Source organism: Astyanax mexicanus, chromosome 12 (assembly GCF_023375975.1).
Source record: "Astyanax mexicanus isolate ESR-SI-001 chromosome 12, AstMex3_surface, whole genome shotgun sequence".
Taxonomy (NCBI): Eukaryota; Metazoa; Chordata; class Actinopteri; order Characiformes; family Acestrorhamphidae; genus Astyanax; species Astyanax mexicanus.
Window position 1 is genome coordinate 10,604,284 of NC_064419.1, and position 22,722 is coordinate 10,627,005.

Here is a 22,722-nt window from a genome sequence, read left to right on the forward strand (position 1 = left end):
TCACAGTACTGGAGTTCTAGCTACCTGTCCTTCGATCTAGCTGCCGTCCTCCGATTGGCCCCATTCATTCCAATGGGGCCACTTCGTACGACATTCGTACGAAATCCGTACGTCGTAACTTTTCGTAACGCATATTTTCGGAAAGAGCTCAATAAGTTCTACAGGTCCTCAATTGGTTTCATCTTAGTATTTCAAAAATTGCGACGTCCACGGACGTGCAAAGTTCTGCCCATTCATTTTCTATGGGCAAAAAAACGCGTACTTACGAAGTTTTTACGAAAAACGTAAGTCCGATCGGAAAGCTGTATACAAGCCCACCATTCCCGATATGGACGCACGTTTTCTCTTTTGAACGAAGTCGATATTTCGAAAACTGCGGCACTAGTTAACCGGACAAAAAACAGGTGGAATAATAATAATAACTAGATTGCAGTTCCTGCAGAAACTGCGAGTGTGATTGCAGTGCTGGCTGGTATCTGCTAAGGTGTTGCTAGGTGGTTGCTAAGGTGTTGCTAGGTGGTTGCTAAGGTGTTGCTATGGTATCCGGGGTGGTTGCTAAGATGTTGCTAGGTGGTTGCTAGGTGGTTGCTAAGGTATTGCTAGGCGGTTGCTAAGGTGTTGCTATGGTATCCGGGATGGTTGCTAAGGTGTTGCTAGGTGGTTGCTAGGGTGTTGCTAGGCGGTTGCTAAGGTGTTGCTATGGTATCCGGGGTGGTTGCTAAGGTGTTGCTAGGTGGTTGCTAGGTGGTTGCTAGGCGGTTGCTAAGGTGTTGCTATGGTATCCGGGGTGGTTGCTAAGGTGTTGCTAAGTGGTTGCTAGGTGGTTGCTAAGGTGTTGCTAGGCGGTTGCTAAGGTGTTGCTATGGTATCCAGGGTGGTTGCTAAGGTGTTGCTAGGTGGTTGCTAGGGTGTTGCTAGGCAGTTGCTAGGGTGTTGCTATGGTATCCGGGGTGGTTGCTAAGGTGTTGCTAGGTGGTTGCTAGGTGGTTGCTAGGGTGTTGCTAGGCGGTTGCTAAGGTGTTGCTATGGTATCCAGGGTGGTTGCTAAGGTGTTGCTAGGTGGTTGCTAGGTGGTTGCTAGGGTGTTGCTAGGCGGTTGCTAAGGTGTTGCTATGGTATCCGGGGTGGTTGCTAAGGTGTTGCTAGGTGGTTGCTAGGTGGTTGCTAAGGTGTTGCTAGGCGGTTGCTAAGGTGTTGCTATGGTATCCGGGGTGGTTGCTAAGGTGTTGCTAGGTGGTTGCTAGGTGGTTGCTAGGGTGTTGCTAGGCGGTTGCTAAGGTGTTGCTATGGTATCCGGGGTGGTTGCTAAGGTGTTGCTAGGGTGTTGCTAGGCGGTTGCTAAGGTGTTGCTATGGTATCCGGGGTGGTTGCTAAGGTGTTGCTAGGTGGTTGCTAGGCGGTTGCTAAGGTGTTGCTATGGTATCCGGGGTGGTTGCTAAGGTGTTGCTAAGTGGTTGCTATGCGGTTGCTAAGGTGTTGCTAGGCGGTTGCTAAGGTGTTGCTATGGTATCCGGGGAGGTTGCTAAGGTGTTGCTAGGTGGTTGCTAGGTGGTTGCTAAGGTGTTGCTAGGCGGTTGCTAAGGTGTTGCTATGGTATCTGTGGTGGTTGCTATGGTGTTTCTAGGTGGTTGCTAGGTGATTTATATGCATAAATTAGATTAAATGGTGTTTGCACGTTGCTACGCAACGTGCAAATACATCAATCAGCTATGCACGCTAGGTTGCTCTGGCCGTTCGGGGGTGTCCAAACTTTTGACCCGTGGCTCCATTACACACAGTACTGGGGGGCCGGGGTGTCCAAACTTTTGACCCATGGCTCCATTACACACAGTACTGGGGGCGGCCAGGGTGTCCAAACTTTTGACCTAACGCTGATTAATCCCATAGCTGCTCCATTACACACAGTACTGGAGTTCTAGCTACCTGTCCTTCGATCTAGCTGCCGTCCTCCGATTGGCCCCATTCATTCCAATGGGGCCACTTCGTACGACATTCGTACGAAATCCGTACGTCGTAACTTTTCGTAACGCATATTTTCGGAAAGAGCTCAATAAGTTCTACAGGTCCTCAATTGGTTTCATCTTCGTATTTCAAAAATTGCGACGTCCACGGGCGTGCAAAGTTCTGCCCATTCATTTTCAATGGGCAAAAAAACGCGTACTTACGAAGTTTTTACGAAAAACGTAAGTCCGATCGGAAAGCTGTATACAAGCCCACCATTCCCGATATGGACGCACGTTTTCTCTTTTGAACGAAGTCGATATTTCGAAAACTGCGGCACTAGTTAACCGGACAAAAAACAGGTGGAATAATAATAATAACTAGATTGCAGTTCCTACAGAAACTGCGAGTGTGATTGCAGTGCTGGCTGGTATCTGCTATGGTGTTGCTAAGGTGTTGCTATGGTATCCGGGGTGGTTGCTAAGGTGTTGCTAGGTGGTTGCTAGGGTGTTGCTAGGCGGTTGCTAAGGTGTTGCTATGTTATCCGGGGTGGTTGCTAAGGTGTTGCTAGGTGGTTGCTAGGTGGTTGCTAAGGTGTTGCTAGGCGGTTGCTAAGGTGTTGCTATGGTATCCGGGGTGGTTGCTAAGGTGTTGCTAGGTGGTTGCTAGGTGGTTGCTAGGGTGTTGCTAGGCGGTTGCTAAGGTGTTGCTAGGTGGTTGCTAGGTGGTTGCTAGGCGGTTGCTAAGGTGTTGCTATGGTATCCGGGGTAGTTGCTAAGCTGTTGCTAGGTGGTTGCTAGGTGGTTGCTAAGGTGTTGCTATGGTATCCGGGGTGGTTGCTAAGGTGTTGCTAGGTGGTTGCTAGGTGGTTGCTAAGGTGTTGCTAGCCGGTTGCTAAGGTGTTGCTATGGTATCCGGGGTGGTTGCTAAGGTGTTGCTAGGTGGTTGCTAGGGTGTTGCTAGGCGGTTGCTAAGGTGTTGCTATGGTATCTGGGGTGGTTGCTAAGGTGTTGCTAGGTGGTTGCTAGGTGGTTGCTAGGGTGTTGCTAGGCGGTTGCTAAGGTGTTGCTATGGTATCCGGGGTGGTTGCTAAGGTGTTGCTAGGTGGTTGCTAGGTGGTTGCTAGGGTGTTGCTAGGCGGTTGCTAGGGTGTTGCTAGGCGGTTGCTAAGGTGTTGCTATGGTATCCGTGGTGGTTGCTAAGGTGTTGCTAAGTGGTTGCTAGGTGGTTGCTAAGGTGTTGCTAGGCGGTTGCTAAGGTGTTGCTATGGTATCCGGGGTGGTTGCTAAGGTGTTGCTAGGTGGTTGCTAGGTGGTTGCTAGAGTGTTGCTAGGCGGTTGCTAAGGTGTTGCTATGGTATCCAGGGTGGTTGCTAAGGTGTTGCTAGGTGGTTGCTAGGTGGTTGCTAGGGTGTTGCTAGGCGGTTGCTAAGGTGTTGCTACGGTATCCGGGGTGGTTGTTAAGGTGTTGCTAGGTGGTTGCTAGGTGGTTGCTAGGGTGTTGCTAGGCGGTTGCTAAGGTGTTGCTATGGTATCCAGGGTGGTTGCTAAGGTGTTGCTAGGTGGTTGCTAGGTTGTTGCTAGGGTGTTGCTAGGCGGTTGCTAAGGTGTTGCTATGGTATCCGGGGTGGTTGCTAAGGTGTTGCTAGGTGGTTGCTAGGTGGTTGCTAAGGTGTTGCTAGGCGGTTGCTAAGGTGTTGCTATGGTATCTGGGGTGGTTGCTAAGGTGTTGCTAGGTGGTTGCTAGGTGGTTGCTAGGTGGTTGCTAGGCGGTTGCTAAGGTGTTGCTATGGTATCCGGGGTGGTTGCTAAGGTGTTGCTAAGTGGTTGCTATGCGGTTGCTAAGGTGTTGCTAGGCGGTTGCTAAGGTGTTGCTATGGTATCCGGGGAGGTTGCTAAGGTGTTGCTAGGTGGTTGCTAGGTGGTTGCTAAGGTGTTGCTAGGCGGTTGCTAAGGTGTTGCTATGGTATCTGTGGTGGTTGCTATGGTGTTACTAGGTGGTTGCTAGGTGATTTATATGCATAAATTAGATTAAATGGTGTTTGCACGTTGCTACGCAACGTGCAAATACATCAATCAGCTATGCACGCTAGGTTGCTCTGGCCGTTCGGGGGTGTCCAAACTTTTGACCCGTGGCTCCATTACACACAGTACTGGGGGGGCCGGGGTGTCCAAACTTTTGACCCGTGGCTCCATTACACACAGTACTGGGGGGCCGGGGTGTCCAAACTTTTGACCTAATGCTGTTTTATCCCATAGCTGCTCCATTACACACAGTACTGGAGTTCTAGCTACCTGTCCTTCGATCTAGCTGCCGTCCTCCGATTGGCCCCATTCATTCCAATGGGGCCACTTCGTACGACAATCGTACGAAATCCGTACGTCGTAACTTTTCGTAACGCATATTTTCGGAAAGAGCTCAATAAGTTCTACAGGTCCTCAATTGGTTTCATCTTCTTATTTCAAAAATTGCGACGTCCACGGGCGTGCAAAGTTCTGCCCATTCATTTTCAATGGTCAAAAAAACGCGTACTTACGAAGTTTTTACGAAAAACGTAAGTCCGATCGGAAAGCTGTATACAAGCCCACCATTCCCGATATGGACGCACGTTTTCTCTTTTGAACGAAGTCGATATTTCGAAAACTGCGGCACTAGTTAACCGGACAAAAAACAGGTGGAATAATAATAATAATAATAATAATAACTAGATTGCAGTTCCTGCAGAAACTGCGAGTGTGATTGCAGTGCTGGCTGGTATCTGCTAAGGTGTTGCTAAGGTGTTGCTATGGTATCCGGGGTGGTTGCTAAGATGTTGCTAGGTGGTTGCTAAGCTGTTGCTAGGCGGTTGCTAAGGTGTTGCTATGGTATCTGGGGTGGTTGCTAAGGTGTTGCTAGGTGGTTACTAGGTGGTTGCGAAGGTGTTGCTAGGTGGTTGCTAAGGTGTTGCTAGGCGGTTGCTAAGGTGTTGCTATGGTATTTGGGGTGGTTGCTAAGGTGTTGCTAGGTGGTTGCTAGGTGGTTGCTAGGTGGTTGCTAGGTGGTTGCTAAGGTGTTGCTAGGCGGTTGCTAAGGTGTTGCTATGGTATCCGGGGTGGTTGCTAAGGTGTTGCTAGGTGGTTGCTAGGTGGTTGCTAGGGTGTTGCTAGGCGGTTGCTAAGGTGTTGCTATGGTATCCGGGGTGGTTGCTAAGGTGTTGCTAGGTGGTTGCTAGGTGGTTGCTAGGGTGTTGCTAGGCGGTTGCTAAGGTGTTGCTATGGTATCCGGGGTGGTTGCTAAGGTGTTGCTAGTTGGTTGCTAGGTGGTTGCTAAGGTGTTGCTAGGCGGTTGCTAAGGTGTTGCTATGGTATCCGGGGTGGTTGCTAAGGTGTTGCTAGGTGGTTGCTAGGTGGTTGCTAAGGTGTTGCTAGGCGGTTGCTAAGGTGTTGCTATGGTATCCGGGGTGGTTGCTAGGGTGTTGCTAGGTGGTTGCTAGGTGGTTGCTAAGGTGTTGCTAGGCGGTTGCTAAGGTGTTGCTATGGTATCCGGGGTGGTTGCTAAGGTGTTGCTAGGTGGTTGCTAGGGTGTTGCTAGGCGGTTGCTAGGTGGTTGCTAGGGTGTTGCTAGGCGGTTGCTAAGGTGTGGCTATGGTATCTGGGGTGGTTGCTAAGGTGTTGCTAGGTGGTTGCTAGGGTGTTGCTAGGCGGTTGCTAAGGTGTTGCTATGGTATCCGGGGTGGTTGCTAAGGTGTTGCTAGGTGGTTGCTAGGTGGTTGCTAGGGTGTTGCTAGGCGGTTGCTAAGGTGTTGCTATGGTATCCGGGGTGGTTGCTAAGGTGTTGCTAGGTGGTTGCTAAGGTGTTGCTAGGCGGTTGCTAAGGTGTTGCTATGGTATCCGGGGTGGTTGCTAAGGTGTTGCTAGGTGGTTGCTAGGTGGTTGCTAAGGTGTTGCTAGGCGGTTGCTAAGGTGTTGCTATGGTATCCGGGGTGGTTGCTAAGGTGTTGCTAGGTGGTTGCTAGGTGGTTGCTAGGGTGTTGCTAGGCGGTTGCTAAGGTGTTGCTATGGTATCCGGGGTGGTTGCTAAGGTGTTGCTAGGTGGTTGCTAAGGTGTTGCTAGGCGGTTGCTAAGGTGTTGCTATGGTATCCGGGGTGGTTGCTAAGGTGTTGCTAGCTGGTTGCTAGGTGGTTGCTAAGGTGTTGCTAGGCGGTTGCTAAGGTGTTGCTATGGTATCCGGGGTGGTTGCTAAGGTGTTGCTAGGTGGTTGCTAGGTGGTTGCTAAGTTGTTGCTAGGCGGTTGCTAAGGTGTTGCTATGGTATCCGGGGTGGTTGCTAAGGTGTTGCTAGATGGTTGCTAGGGTGTTGCTAGGCGGTTGCTAAGGTGTTGCTATGGTATCCGGGGTGGTTGCTAAGGTGTTGCTAGGTGGTTGCTAGGTGGTTGCTAGGGTGTTGCTAGGCGGTTGCTAAGGTGTTGCTATGGTATCCGGGTTGGTTGCTAAGGTGTTGCTAGGTGGTTGCTAGGTGGTTGCTAGGGTGTTGCTAGGCGGTTGCTAAGGTGTTGCTATGGTATCCAGGGTGGTTGCTAAGGTGTTGCTAGGTGGTTGCTAGGGTGTTGCTAGGCGGTTGCTAAGGTGTTGCTATGGTATCCGGGGTGGTTGCTAAGGTGTTGCTATGGTATCCGGGGTGGTTGCTAAGGTGTTGCTAGGTGGTTGCTATGTGGTTGCTAAGGTGTTGCTAGGCGGTTGCTAAGGTGTTGCTATGGTATCCGGGGTGGTTGCTAAGGTGTTGCTATGGTATCCGGGGTGGTTGCTAAGGTGTTGCTAGGTGGTTGCTAGGTGGTTGCTAAGGTGTTGCTAGGCGGTTGCTAAGGTGTTGCTATGGTATCCGGGGTGGTTGCTAAGGTGTTGCTATGGTATCCGGGGTGGTTGCTAAGGTGTTGCTAGGTGGTTGCTAGGTGGTTGCTAAGGTGTTGCTAGGCGGTTGCTAAGGTGTTGCTATGGTATCCAGGGTGGTTGCTAAGGTGTTGCTAGGTGGTTGCTAGGTTGTTGCTAGGGTGTTGCTAGGCGGTTGCTAAGGTGTTGCTATGGTATCCGGGGTGGTTGCTAAGGTGTTGCTAGGTGGTTGCTAGGTGGTTGCTAAGGTGTTGCTAGGCGGTTGCTAAGGTGTTGCTATGGTATCCGGGGTGGTTGCTAAGGTGTTGCTAGGTGGTTGCTAGGTGGTTGCTAGGTGGTTGCTAGGCGGTTGCTAAGGTGTTGCTATGGTATCCGGGGTGGTTGCTAAGGTGTTGCTAAGTGGTTGCTATGCGGTTGCTAAGGTGTTGCTAGGCGGTTGCTAAGGTGTTACTATGGTATCCGGGGAGGTTGCTAAGGTGTTGCTAGGTGGTTGCTAGGTGGTTGCTAAGGTGTTGCTAGGCGGTTGCTAAGGTGTTGCTATGGTATCTGTGGTGGTTGCTATGGTGTTTCTAGGTGGTTGCTAGGTGATTTATATGCATAAATTAGATTAAATGGTGTTTGCACGTTGCTACGCAACGTGCAAATACATCAATCAGCTATGCACGCTAGGTTGCTCTGGCCGTTCGGGGGTGTCCAAACTTTTGACCCGTGGCTCCATTACACACAGTACTGGGGCTCTGGGGTGTCCAAACTTTTGACCCGTGGCTCCATTACACACAGTACTGGGGGGCCGGGGTGTCCAAACTTTTGACCCGTGGCTCCATTACACACAGTACTAGGGGGCCGGGGTGTCCAAACTTTTGACCTAATGCTGTTTTATCCCATAGCTGCTCCATTACACACAGTAGTGGAGTTCTAGCTACCTGTCCTTCGATCTAGCTGCCGTCCTCCGATTGGCCCCATTCATTCCAATGGGGCCACTTCGTACGACAATCGTACGAAATCCGTACGACGTAACTTTTCGTAACGCATATTTTCGGAAAGAGCTCAATAAGTTCTACAGGTCCTCAATTGGTTTCATCTTCGTATTTCAAAAATTGCGACGTCCACGGGCGTGCAAAGTTCTGCCCATTCATTTTCAATGGTCAAAAAAACGCGTACTTACGAAGTTTTTACGAAAAACGTAAGTCCGATCGGAAAGCTGTATACAAGCCCACCATTCCCGATATGGACGCACGTTTTCTCTTTTGAACGAAGTCGATATTTCGAAAACTGCGGCACTAGTTAACCGGACAAAAAACAGGTGGAATAATAATAATAATAATAATAATAATAATAATAAGAATAAGACTTAAGAAGAACAGTACTGTGATTGCATACTGCAATCACACTAATAATAAGAAGAATAAGACTTAAGAAGAACAATACTGTGATTGCATTACTGCAATCACACTAATAATAATAAGAAGAATAAGACTTAAGAAGAACAATACTGTGATTGCATTACTGCAATCACACTAATAATAATAATAAGAAGAAGAAGAAGAATAAGACTTAAGAAGATCAATACTGTGATTGCATTACTGCAATCACACTAATAATAATAAGAATAAGACTTAAGAAGAACAATACTGTGATTGCATACTGCAATCACACTAATAAGAAGAAGAAGAAGAAGAACTAGATTGCAGTTCCTGCAGAAACTGCGAGTGTGATTGCAGTGCTGGCTGGTATCTGCTAAGGTGTTGCTAGGTGGTTGCTAAGGTGTTGCTAGGTGGTTGCTAAGGTGTTGCTATGGTATCCGGGGTGGTTGCTAAGATGTTGCTAGGTGGTTGCTAGGTGGTTGCTAAGGTATTGCTAGGCGGTTGCTAAGGTGTTGCTATGGTATCCGGGGTGGTTGCTAAGGTGTTGCTAGGTGGTTGCTAGGTGGTTGCTAGGCGGTTGCTAAGGTGTTGCTATGGTATCCGGGGTGGTTGCTAAGGTGTTGCTAGGTGGTTGCTAGGTGGTTGCTAGGTGGTTGCTAAGGTGTTGCTATGGTATCCGGGGTGGTTGCTAAGGTGTTGCTAAGTGGTTGCTAGGTGGTTGCTATGGTGTTGCTAGGCGGTTGCTAAGGTGTTGCTATGGTATCCAGGGTGGTTGCTAAGGTGTTGCTAGGTGGTTGCTAGGGTGTTGCTAGGCGGTTGCTAAGGTGTTGCTATGGTATCCGGGGTGGTTGCTAAGGTGTTGCTAGGTGGTTGCTAGGGTGTTGCTCGGCGGTTGCTAAGGTGTTGCTATGGTATCCGGGGTGGTTGCTAAGGTGTTGCTAAGTGGTTGCTAGGTGGTTGCTAAGGTGTTGCTAGGCGGTTGCTAAGGTGTTGCTATGGTATCCGGGGTGGTTGCGAACGTGTTGCTAGGTGGTTGCTAGGTGGTTGCTAGGCGGTTGCTATGGTATCCGGGGAGGTTGCTAAGGTGTTGCTAGGTGGTTGCTAGGGTGTTGCTAGGCGGTTGCTAAGGTGTTGCTATGGTATCCGGGGTGGTTGCTAAGGTGTTGCTAGGTGGTTGCTAGGTGGTTGCTAGGGTGTTGCTAGGCGGTTGCTAAGGTGTTGCTATGGTATCCGGGGTGGTTGCTAAGGTGTTGCTAGGTGGTTGCTAGGTGGTTGCTAGGGTGTTGCTAGGCGGTTGCTAAGGTGTTGCTATGGTATCCGGGGTGGTTGCTAAGGTGTTGCTAGGTGGTTGCTAGGTGGTTGCTATGGTGTTGCTAGGCGGTTGCTAAGGTGTTGCTATGGTATCCAGGGTGGTTGCTATGGTGTTGCTAAGTGGTTGGTAGGTCACTACTAAGCAGTTGCTAGGTGGTTGCTAAGGTGTTGCTATGGTATCCGGGGTGGTTGCTATGGTGTTTCTAGGTGGTTGCTAGGTGATGTATATGCATAAATTTGATTAAATGGTGTTTGCACGTTGCTACGCAACGTGCAAATACATCAATCAGCTATGCACGCTAGGTTGCTCTGGCCGTTCGGGGGTGTCCAAACTTTTGACCCGTGGCTCCATTACACACAGTACTGGGGGGCCGGGGTGTCCAAACTTTTGACCCATGGCTCCATTACACACAGTACTGGGGGGGGGCCGGGGTGTCCAAACTTTTGACCTAACGCTGATTTATCCCATAGCTGCTCCATACACTCACAGTACTGGAGTTCTAGCTACCTGCCCTTCGATCTAGCTGCCGTCCTCCGATTGGCCCCATTCATTCCAATGGGGCCACTTCGTACGACATTCGTACGAAATCCGTACGTCGTAACTTTTCGTAACGCATATTTTCGGAAAGAGCTCAATAAGTTCTACAGGTCCTCAATTGGTTTCATCTTCGTATTTCAAAAATTGCGACGTCCACGGGCGTGCAAAGTTCTGCCCATTCATTTTCAATGGTCAAAAAAACGCGTACTTACGAAGTTTTTACGAAAAACGTAAGTCCGATCGGAAAGCTGTATACAAGCCCACCATTCCCGATATGGACGCACGTTTTCTCTTTTGAACGAAGTCGATATTTCGAAAACTGCGGCACTAGTTAACCGGACAAAAAACAGGTGGAATAATAATAATAATAATAATAATAATAATAATAATAAGAATAAGACTTAAGAAGAACAATACTGTGATTGCATTACTGCAATCACACTAATAAGACTTAAGAAGAACAATACTGTGATTGCATTACTGCAATCACACTAACTAGAAAAGGAAAGTTCGATAACGAACTTTAAGTTGGCTTGGAAAAGTACGTTAAATAGTTAAATAACGTTGAATAGTTAAAATGGTTGCTAAGATATTTCTGTCTAAAGCGTGTGAAGAGTGGTTGCTATGCTGTTGACTTTCGGCTAAATGTTGAAGTCCAAAAAGTTTTGGCTAACATGGTGAAAAGCTTATAATTATCTTATAAAGTAAAGTGTTGCTAAGTGGTTGCTAGGTAGTTGCTAGGCAGTTGCTAATGTAGTCCACATCGTTGCTTAGTGCTTGCTAATTGGTTGCTAGGCAGTTGCGAACATATTCCAGGTGGTTGCTAAGCTGTTGCTAACTTGTTGCTAGGCAATTCCTAACGTATTCCAAATGGTTTTTAAGTGGTTATTAGGCAGTTTCTAATATTTTCCAGGTGGTTGCTAACTGGTTGCTATGGTATCTGGGGTGGTTGCTAAGGTGTTGCTAGGTGGTTGCTAAAGTGTTGCTATGGTATCTGGGGTGGTTGCTAAGGTGTTGCTAGGTGGTTGCTAGAGGGTTGCTAGGTGGTTGCTAAGGTGTTGCTATGGGATCCGGGGTGGTTGCTAAGGTGTTGCTATGGTATCCGGGTTGGTTGCTAAGGTGTTGCTAGGTGGTTGCTAAGGTGTTGCTAGGTGGTTGCTAAAGTGTTGCTATGGTATCCGGGATGCTTGCTAAGGTGTTGCTAGGCGGTTGCTATGGTATCCGGGTTAGTTGCTAAGGAGTTGCTAGGTGGTTGCTAGGTGGTTGCTAAGGTGTTGCTAGATGGTTGCTAAGGTGTTGCTATGGTATCCGGGGTGGCTGCTAAGGTGTTGCTAGGTGGTTGCTAGGTGGTTGCTATGGTATCCGGGGTGGTTGCTAAGGTGTTGCTAGGTGGTTGCTAGGCGGTTGCTAAGGTGTTGCTATGGTATCCGAGGTGGTTGCTAAATGGTTACTAGGCAGTTGCTAACGTATTCCACATGGTTGCTAAGTGGTTGCTAGGCACTTGCTAATGTTTTCCAGGTGGTTGCTAAGGTGTATCTAACTGGTTGCTAGGCAGTTGCTAATATTTCTAAAGTGGTTGCTAAGCAGTTGCTAGGCAGTTGCTAACGTTTTCCAGGTGGTTGCTAAGGTGTTGCTAACTGGTTGCTAGGCAGTTGCTAACGTATTCCACATGGTTGCTAAGTGGTTGCTAGGCAGTTGTGATCATTTCTAAAGTGGTTGCTAAGTGGTTTCTAGGCAGTTGCTAACATTTTCCAGGTGGTTGCTAAGGTGTTGCTAACTGGTTGCTAGGCAGTTGCTAACATATTCCAGATGGTTGCTGAGCGGTTGTGATCATTTCTAAAGTGGTTGCTAGGCAGTTGCTAATGTTTACCAGGTGGTTGCTAAGGTGTTGATAACTGGTTGCTAGGTTGTTGCTATCATTTCTAAAATGGTTGAAGTAGAGAAAAAGAGAGAGTGTTAAATGTAGAAGTACAGAAAAAGGGAGAGCAAGAAATAAAGAAGTAGGGAGAAAATCGCGAGAAAAAGAGAAAGAACACGCGAGAATGTGAGAAAAAGAGTGACAAGTTGAGAGAAATATTGAGCGAGAAAAAGAGAATTAGAGAAAAAGGGACATCGAGAAATAAAGAAGTAGAGAAAGAAAGAGGAAGTAGTAGAGAGATAGATAGAAAGAGAAAGCAAGACATAGAAAAGTAGAGTGAAAGAGAAGTAGAGAGAAGAGCGAGAAATAAAGAAAGAGTAAGAGAGAATAGAGAAATAGAAAAGTAGCGAGAAAGAGAAATTGAGACGTAGAGAGAGAGAGTGAGAAAGAGAGAAAGAAAGAGTGAGAAATAGAGAAGTAGAGAGTAAAAGAGAGAGTGAGAAATAGAGACGTAGAGAGAGAGTGAGAAAGAGAGTGAGAAATTCAGAAGTAGAGTGAGAAAGAGAGTGAGAAATAGAGAAGTAGAGAGCAAAAGAGAGTGAGAAATAGAGAAGTAGAGAGAGAGTGAGAAAGAGAGAAAGAGAGAGTGAGAAATAAAGAAATGTAAAGAGCAAAAGAGAGAGTGAGAAATAGAGAAGTAGAGAGAAAAAGATATAGAGACATAGAGCGTGAGAAAGAGATATATAGAGAGCAAAAGAGAGTGAGAAATAGAGAAGTAGAGAGCAAAAGAGAGAGTGAGAAATAGAGACGTAGAGAGAGAGTGAGAAAGAGAGAGTGAGAAATAGAGAAGTAGAGAGCAAAACAGAGAGTGAGAAGTAGAGAGCAAAAGAGAGAGCGAGAAGCAGAGAGCAAAAGAGAGAGTGAGAAATAGAGAAGTAGAAAGCAAAAGAGAGTGAGAAATAGAGAAGTAGAGAGCAAAAGAGAGTGTGAGAAGTAGAGAGCAAAAGAGAGAGTGAGAAATAGAGAAGCAGAGAGCAAAAGAGAGAGTGAGAAGTAGAGAGCAAAAGAGAGAGTGAGAAGTAGATAAGTAGAGAGCAAAAGAGAGAGTGAAAAGTAGAGAGAGAGTGAGAAAGAGAGAGTGAGAGAAGTAGAGAGAGAGTGAGAAAGAGAGAGTGAGAGAAGTAGAGAGAGAGTGAGAAAGAGAGAGTGGTTGCTAAACAGTTAATAGGTGGTTGCAAAGCGCTGGCTGGGGTGCCCGGGGTGTCCAAACTTTTGACTGATAGCTGCTCCATACAGCAGCTCCTCCATACACTCACAGTACTGGAGGAGCAGGGGAGAGAAGGGGTTCCGTGCGCAGAGCTGCTCGTCTGTGAGATGGAACTCTGGGCCCCCCATTCATTTCTATGGGAAAACTTCGTACGACAATTGTACGAAAACCGTACGTCGTATCGCTTCGCAACCTATTATTAATTTAAAGATCTTGATAAGATCTATTAGCTCGCCGAATTTGGTCTCCGTATCTCAAAAATTGTGACCGTCACGGACGTTCAAAATTCTCCCCCATTCATTCCTATGGGGAAAAAATGCGTACGTTTACGAAGTTTTTACGAAAACCGTACGATAAATCGCTCCAAAAAGCACAAGCAACGTAATTCACTATAGGTCCTACAATCCGTGAAAGTTTCGTGATTCTACGATAAAAGCTCTAGGAGGAGTAGCGTACAGAAAAAAAGGCGTAAGAATAATAATAATAAGAAGAAGAAAACGAAGAACAATAAGTTGGCTTTTCCAAAGCCAACTTAATAATAATAAGAAGATTACGAAGAACAAGAAGTTGGCTTTTCCAAGCCAACTTAATAATAAAAAAAATAAGAAGATTACGAAGAACAATAAGTTGGCTTTTCCAAGCCAACTTAATAATAATAAAAAAAATAAGAAGATTACGAAGAACAATAAGTTGGCTTTTCCAAGCCAACTTAATTAACGTGTTGGGGACAGAAACCCAATGGTAGATGGCTAGATGGTAATGGGCTCACTTCCACAGTGTAAACTTGAAACTTAATCTGTGACTTTAAAAGTGCACAAACACAACAGATTACATATTTACTTGCTATTTCAGAACTTTCCATGTTTAAAACAATATCTGGACATTTAAATAGCATTTAAATTTCATGTTGCTGTTTCTATTGTTTTTAGAGATGAAGGACATGAAACAGGAAAAAACATTGGCTAAACAACTAATCGGAAAAATAATCGTCAGATTAGTTGACTACCAAAATAAGTGTTAATTGCATCCCTAATATTACAGGATAACCTAAATATCTTATTATATATTATAACATAATATTAACTGATCGCACAGCAAGCACTTGAGCGAGAGCTAGACAATCTGCAGAAGACAGAAGTTGTGATGTCCATCCATATGGTGCTGCTTGCTCTTGAAGGCCAACGGCAGGAAGTGCTCATGTTGCTCTGCTTAAAGAGAGCACACTTATTCAATTTGTTTCAAATGTCACATATGGAAGCTTTCACTCTGTATACCGACTTTGAAGTCAGGGCGAGCTGTGAAAAAAGGTTGCTCACTTCACTCACTCACACATACGCACACACACACACACACACACACACATACTCATGCATCGCCACACATGTGCACACACACACACACACACACACACACACACGCTTCTATTGCTCAGTGTTTCTCAGCTAATTTGGTGCATGGATTTTCGGTTAGATCACATCATATCTAACTATCTTCTGTCAGCGTCAGAGTGTTAAACACACCTAAACAGCCAAATCACACGAATGGGCTTAGACAGATAAGGCTGTGCTGGAAGCTGGTTTCCATGGTGATAGTTCTTCAGAGACTCTGTTGTGTTCTCCGTCATGTTTTAACTACAGCCACAGTCATATGCTCTCTACGTGTGCTGACTGGAAAGTAAGTGATTTGAAGCATTTGCGTCAGTAAGGCAGATAGACGACTATAGTATCTGTAAAAGATCAATAAATAGTTAAATTGTCAAAAGGAATTGTAGTTTATGGTTAAAGAAAGAGGTGTTAAGTAAGCTACAGTAAGGGAGTGCAAGGGAGTCCAGAAACACACATTTCTGGACAAGCTGGTCAGAGTACTTGGGTAAAAGTTTATATTAAGAAATCATAAAATAAGAAAAATAGATATTTATAAAGTTCCTAAAGTGTAAAATCTTCACATTAAGTACATTGCTCTGGCCTGAAATTGTAGTACTTGTAGTTGAAAGTCCAAAGCAGGACTGAATTTTATGAAATGGTAGGTTTTGATTGGCCACCAACATGGCCCAATCAGATAATCAGTTTTTTTTTTTCTTTCAAGCTGACCAGGGTACAGCAAGATTATTTCAGACACTTAACCAAACAGCACATCATCAGCAAAAATGCAGAATTAAAACTAATATTTCTAAAGAAAGATCATTTCAAAATTAATTTCAACACATTAATTCCTTAAGCAGTGATGCCAGACATCTTACATCCTATTTGTTGATAAATGCTATGTATTATATATTGGTTCTTTGGTGCAGTGTGGTGTTAATAGTGTAGAATTTCATTTGTTTCATCTTAAACTTATTGTTGTGCTTCTTTACAGTTAAAGGTATTAAACGTAACGAGGAAATTTATACTGTCTTAATCTTCCTTAATCTTGAAGAAAGGGCCAGCTCGTAAACAGTTACTCAACTTGGGAGCTGAATATTGATCCATTTATATTAATCTGTCTTGTTTTAAAGCATTTTCCAGTTTTGATATAATGTTTATATCTCCACATGCTAGAAAATACGCTGTATGAAATATAGGTGCTCATTATGTATAAGACCTTACTTAAACGCAGCAAACCGCTGGTTAAAACTGTGACCCTGTGGGAGGAAGAGGGAATAGAAGCACTAAAAGGCTGTTTTATGTGTACAGACTGGGACATATTTCAGAACGAGGATGTAAATGAAGCCGCAGATGTAGTAACCAACTATATTAATTTCTGTGTGGACAATGTGCTCACCAAAAAAGAAATAACTATATACCCTAACAATAAGCCACACATAACAAAACAGATAAAGGACTGCATTAATAAGAAAAAAGCGGCATTCAGAAATCAGGATCGGGCAGAGTTGAAAGTGGCACAAAGGGAGCTTGATCAGATGCTGAAAGAAGCAAGGAGACATCAAAGAGATATTATTGAGCAAAATTTTCAAACTGCAAACTCCAAAAAACTTTGGGACTGTATGAAAGCTGTAACCCAAATGGAACCAAAAAGGAACAAGGTTGTTACCATGGATGAGCTACATAAGGCTAATGAGCTAAATGACTTTTATCTTCGGTTTGAGATGCAAAATTCTATCCAGGAGTGTAATAATGTGTTGGGAACGGTTTTATGCGATTCTGACTCCAGGCTGGTGGTGGAGCCACAAAAGATCAAGATTCTCTTCCGGCAGCTGTGTACTAACCGGTCCACAGGCCCTGACAAAATTTCTGCCTTACTACTAAAGACATGTGCAGAAGAACTCATCCCAGCTTGGTGTCCAATTTTTCAGCAATCATTGGATCTGCATACTGTTCCCACACTTTGGAAAAAAACTACCATTGTCCCTGTTCCTAAGAAGCCATGTCCAATTGACAGTAATGACTACAGACCTATAGCATTAACTTCAATTGTGATGAAATGTCTAGAGAAATATGTTGTGTCTCTGCTCAAAAAGGAGGTAACTCCTTTGTTAGATCCATTTCAGTTTGCTTATAGACAGGGACGGGGAACACAAGATGCAATTAATACTCTCACTCATTTGGCTCTAAAACATTTAGAAGGACAAGAATCGTATGCACGTCTGCTTTTTATTGATTTTAGTTCAGCTTTTAATAGCCTCCTGCCGCACTTATTACTGGATAAAATGAAACAAATGAATATCAACCCTTTTATTATAAAATGGTACTATTCTTTTTTGACTAATCGTATCCAGTATGTAAAGGTTAATGGCACTCTTTCAGATCTTAAATTTACTAGTACAGGCGCCCCCCAAGGTTGTGTGAGCTCACCTATTCTTTTTACTTTGTATACAAATGAATGTGTGAGCAGACATCCAGGCAACTATGTATTAAAATTCTCTGACGATACAGCCATTTTAAGCTTACTATCTAAAAATTCTGGTGTATCGGATTACTATTCTGAAATAGGAAACTTTGTCAGGTGGTGTGACGTTAACAACCTCACTGTAAATGTGAGCAAAACAGAGGAGATGGTATTTGATCCTAGAGCTATAGGTGATCACTGTCCTGTGATCATCCATGATACTCCTGTTAAGCAGGTTTGCTCTTACAAATACCTGGGTGTCCATATTGACAACACATTTACCTGGAAAACTCATGTAGAAAATGTATGTTCCAAGTTGCAGCAAAGATTATATTTTCTTCGAAGGCTTAGACTGTACGGGCTGGGTCAGAAAATAATGTTACTGTTTTATCAGGCAGTTCTAGAAAGTGTGATCAGTTATGGGATACAGTCATGGTATGGTAATCTTTCAGTGAAGTTAAAATCTCAGCTCACTTATGTGGTCAAGACCGCTATGAAGGTTATAGGGAAAAAAGAATATAACCCGCTCCAGGCTACCTATGAACAGTCCGTGCTCAGAGGAGCTCAGAAAATAGTGGCGGATCCATCTCATGTGCTTTACCAGGAATATCAACTCCTCCCCTCCGGTAGAAGGTATAGGATGCCAAGATGCCAGCTCAATAGATATAAGAACTCGTTTGTGCCAGGTTCTATAAAGCTCTTAAATAATAAAGTATAGGGTATATGTAGTATAGCTTATGGTAGCGTTCGAGAGAATGTGCAATATAATCAAGGTCTAGGGTTGTGCAATACAGTCTGTGTTGGGTTAGAGGGAATGTATAAAAAACACAGTGTCCAGGGTATGTGTTTAAATGTATGTTTTTTAATGTGCAGCAGGATGTATCTATGTGAAGTCCAAGAAACATTTCCCTTCTCGGGACAATAAAGTATATCTTATCTTATCTTATCTTATCTTATCTTATCTTATCTTATGTATATTTGTGGCTTTCACACATATTTATGTACACACACTTATGTTTTTTGTCATTTCTGTCCGTCTGTTGTTGTTGCTTGCACATTTTATTTGTTTCTCTGTGTAGACGAGACTGTATACTGTGTGTGAGCGTGCTGAATTGTGTATTGTGTAATTTGTTCCAGAACACATCACCTCCATTCTGTTTCGATCCTGATGTTATTTGGCAGGTATAGTAAACATTCGCTGGTTTGAAAGCCTTTTTCTGTTCTGCACAAACTCTTTTATATTAATATACAGATGTATATTAATGTTACCATCATGCTTTTTGCCTAGAATCTTTATATATCTTTTATATATTTTCTTACTTTCTTGTCAAATTTGTAATTTAACCTTTTGCTTAGGGACTATTTAGTTTCTGGTATGTAGTATACCAAAATAGTGACTATATCTGCTATTTACTATTTATATATTTATAATTTCATACCCCTTATTTTACCTTTACTCCATTAGCTAGGCCAATTGTCCCATTCATTCAGCTGCTAGTCAGCTGTATATCCTCCATCACTGGTGATGCTGCAACACAAGGAGGGTAAAGTCTAGCACATGCCTCCTCCGATACATGTGAAGTCAGACTCCGCCTCTTTTCTAACTGCTGCTGAAACCTGTAGCATTGCCGAGTAGTATCACAGCACTCTTGGAGAAAAGCGCAGCGACTCGATTCTGATACATCAGCTCACAGACGCCTTGTGCTGATTGACATCACCCTAGGAGTGATGAGAGGAAAGAGCGCCATCTTCCCACCTAGAGAGAGCAAAGCCAATTGTGCTCTCTCAGGGCTCTGGCAGCTGATGGCAAGCTGGACCTTTCGGCAGCCTACTCCATTACTGTTTATAGTATTTATGAGGTGTATTTAACAATCGAAACTCTCTTTAATACACACTAAAAAAAATCATTACTAAGACTGTGTGTATTACTGTATTACGTTCTGTATGTAAGCTATGCAATAAATCTTTGCATAAATTGTAATTAAGTAAAAGTACCTTTACTTTGCTAAAATTCTACTCAAGTAAAAGTAAAAGTACCCATCTAAAAATCTACTCGAGTAAAAGTAAAAAAGTACTCAATTTAAAATGTACTTTGAGTAAAAGTTACATAGTTACTTTTAATTATTTGATGTAAAAAAAAGTACAACAAATCCTTTTTTTTTACTGTTAAAAAGTTATGGTCATATATGTGACTATAAACTGTATTTTTACAGTTCCTTTTTTACAGGTCGTTGTTATTTTTTAACTTGCAATTGCTATGCTTTAACTGCTATTTAAATGTTTTTTTAACATTCAAGCAGATTGTTTAACGATACAAATATTTACCACCAGGATGTTATTGCCTCGTTATTCCACGTGCGAGCATTCGTACGCCGGAGCATCCGTGCCCTTTTTTTTTTTTTTATTCAGACAATTGTTTTTTTCCCAGTATTTTATTTTTTACTCAGTAATGGGAAGGTGCAAAGTAGATTACTTGAGTAAAAGTAAAATTACCTATTTTAAAAACTACTTTAAAAATGACAAATTACTCATAAAATCTACTCAATTACAGTAACTTGAGTAAATGTAATTCATTACTTTCCACCTCTGCCAGTACTGTTGTATCTCTGCAGAACTATTGATCAGATCATATGATTGAGGACCACTGATCATACATTTGGACAAGTTGCAAGTTTCTCTATATTTCTGAAGAAGAACACATAAACTCACTTAGATACCAGATAGTAGTTGCATGAGCAGTTATTGACATTCGTGTTTAATGTGTTGATATATATTGTTCATTTAAATTGACTAAATGGAGCCTTTGTTGACTGGTTTAATGTTCTTCTTTACTTTTTTCTTCATTATTCTCATTGTTTGAAATTCAAACTCAGAAGTCCTCATCGTTTCAGTTCTTTTTCTGGTGTTCTGAAGCTCACTGCTCCTTGTACATCCTGTACATCTTCATTCGCTTCCTGTCTCGTCCGTTTGTGTACACGATTTTTTGTTCTGGCTGATCTCTTGATCTCTGCATGCTTCGAGTCTGCTCGTCCTTTCTAACTGTTGCTTGAATTGAGATCCTCTGGTTCTCACAGCATGTTGAGTCTTGGTCTTTGTGTTTGTGCCTCTGATGGACGTTCGCACGTACTCCGTGCAGGACACGAAAATTGCCTCGCTGGAGCGGAACATTCGCGACCTGGAGGACGAGATCCAGATGCTGAAGACCAATGGCCTGCTGAACACGGACGACAGAGACGAGGAGCTCAAGCAGATGGAAGTCTACAAAAGCCACTCCAAGTTTATGAAGAACAAGGTTAGAGATTAGCACACACCCGAGACCAGCTGCAAACATCAATCAAGATTGTTGCATTGTTGTTTCTTATGGATGGGACAGAAGGTGCTGTTTAATTGGTGGTTTGTGGTGTGGATTAAAGGAATGAAAGAAGGAATGGTTGGACAGTGATGGAACTTAAAGGATAAAGAACTAGTTTAATATGATGTAAAGGTTCAAGGGGAAAGTGTGCTGGAGATTGGCTGAACTCATGAGTAAATTGAAAGATGGATGGATAGATGGATGGACGGATGAATAGATGCACGGGTCCCAGGAAAGAGCATGCAGATGCCGCCGCGTACAAAGCTGGTGTTAACTTACCACCACAGTGTCAGATAACTGAACTTCTGTAGCAAGCTTTAGTACTGAGGAATTGACCCCTCTAGAGTGGAGGATTAGGTTACATTAGCCAGAATGTGTTAATGATTTATTAATTTAGCACTAGAGTTTCATAAGAATTTTAAATGCGTTTGAGAGCTATTTTTGAACTTTGCATCCTGTATTGTTTTTAATTGAAATAGTTTTGAGCAATATACCCTTGTACCAATGAAGATGCATGGTGCATTGCACCAGGAACAATACCTCTTTCTGCATCTGCATTAATACACTCAATACACAACAAGTCTCATACTTTGAGAATCTTCACACACTTCCTCATGCACTATACACAACCATCAGCCTAAATCATATGTGTCCCTCCTTCATCTGTCCCATCATTCAGGGGCCCTGGCCTTTCAGCGCTAGGGGCCAGGGCACTGATGAATTGTGGGAAATCAAAGGCCCAGGAGCAGATAAGGGTGGCAGGTTGAGTTTCGGCCGTTTCCTGCTCGGCCAGTCGCCTCTCTATGGCCTCTATGTGTCTGTTCACAATGGCCTTTTGATGAGGACCAGCTTGGGGTGCCATAATCCTTCACGAGCCATCACACGCACTCCTGACCCCTATCTGAAACACACACTCTCGGCATGCCGCACCAGGGAAGAAAGAAAACAGGGAGAAAAAGCAAGTGAGACATCTTGTTTTTGTTTTCCTGCTGCTCGTTTTGTGTGGGAAGGAATGGTTTCTGGAAAAAAACTTGATCAATCACTGTGCGGAGATTCTGGGTAAAACGGAGTTTGATTAAGACGCTACTCCACCCAGGTCTTTGTGGTTTGCAAAGAAAGCTTTGAAACATGACATGGCTTGTTAGCATTTTTCGTTTTTGTGTTTTCTCTCACAGGCTGAATCGGGTTAGCCGGTGGACACACTCAGATTCAAGTTTCCTTATCCAATCAATCACTTTGTAGTATTTATTTAGAGTTACTCGTTTTTCCTCTTTGTGTTTTTAGGAAAAGTTTAGGTCATCAAGCCCACGAGTGACCTCTCGCTCGCTCGACCAAACATACCTGCTCCCTCAGCAACAGAGGATATCAGACCAATCCAAAGTACCTACTCCGCCCGTTCTCCTCTCTTCTCTTTTCTTCTCTTCTCTTCTTCTCTATTTTCTTCTCTTCTCTTCTCTTCTTGTCTGTTTTCCCTCTTCTCTTCTCTTCTTTCTCTTCTCTTCTCTTCTCTTCTACTTTTCTTCTCTTCTCTTCTACTTCTCTTCTCTTCTCTTCTACTTTTCTTGTCTTCTCTTCTCTTCTCTTCTACTTTTCTTGTCTTCTCTTCTCTTCTATTTCTCTTATCTTCTCTTCTCTTCTTCTCCTTTTCTCGTCTTCTCTTCTCCTTTTCTCGTCTTCTCTTCTCTTCTCTTCTCCTTTTCTTGTCTTCTCTTCTCCTTTTCTCGTCTTCTCTTCTCTTTTCTTCTACTTTTCTTGTCTTCTCTTCTCTTCTTCTCCTTTCATATTGTCTCTTCTTCTTTTCTCATCTTCTCTTCTCCTTTTCTCATCTTCTCTTATCTTTTCTCCTCTCATATTGTCTCTTCTCCTTTTCTCGTCTTCTCTTCCCTTCCCTTCTCTTCTCTTCTATCGTCTTCTATTCTCTTCTCTTCTACTTTTCTTGTCTTGTCTTCTCTTTTCCTTTTCATGTCTTCTCTTCTCTTATTCTCTTCTCATATTGTCTCTTCTCCTTTTCTCGTCTACTCTTCTCTTCTATCACCTTCTCTTCTCTTCTACTTTTCTCGTCTTCTCTTCTTTTCTCTTCTCTTCTACTTTTCTTGTCTTCTCTTCTCTTCTTCTCCTCTCATATTGTCTCTTCTCCTTTTCTCATCTTCTTTTCTCTTCTCTACTCCTTTTCTCGTCTTCTCTTCTCTTCTACTTTTCTTCTCTTTTCTTCTCTTCTCATATTGTCTCTTCTCTTCTCTTTTCTTCAATTCTCTTGTCTTCTCTTCTCTTCTCTTCTTATATTGTCTCTTCTATTCTCATATTGTCTCTTCTCCTTTTCTCATCTTCTCTTCTATTTTTTTCTTGTTCCTTTTCTTCTGGACTTGTCTCTTCTCTTCTTGTCTCCTCTTCTCTTCTTTTC

General features: G+C 43.7%; 1 protein-coding gene across 6 annotated transcripts in view; it reads left to right on the plus strand.

The window, feature by feature from the left end:
- Positions 1-22,722, plus strand: part of LOC103032091 (ERC protein 2) — a 452,130-nt gene that overhangs the window by 144,359 nt on the left and 285,049 nt on the right. For 3 of the 6 annotated variants that reach the window (XM_049485683.1, XM_049485682.1, XM_049485688.1), the window contains 2 exons: positions 18,107-18,151; positions 20,106-20,261. The exons of 1 other annotated variant lie outside the window; for it this stretch is intronic. In XM_049485683.1, coding sequence (XP_049341640.1) covers positions 18,107-18,151; positions 20,106-20,261 — 201 coding nt within the window. The remainder of the gene's footprint in view (positions 1-18,106; positions 18,152-20,105; positions 20,262-22,722) is intronic. 2 more of the 6 variants (XM_049485684.1, XM_049485685.1) reach the window with 1 other exon arrangement.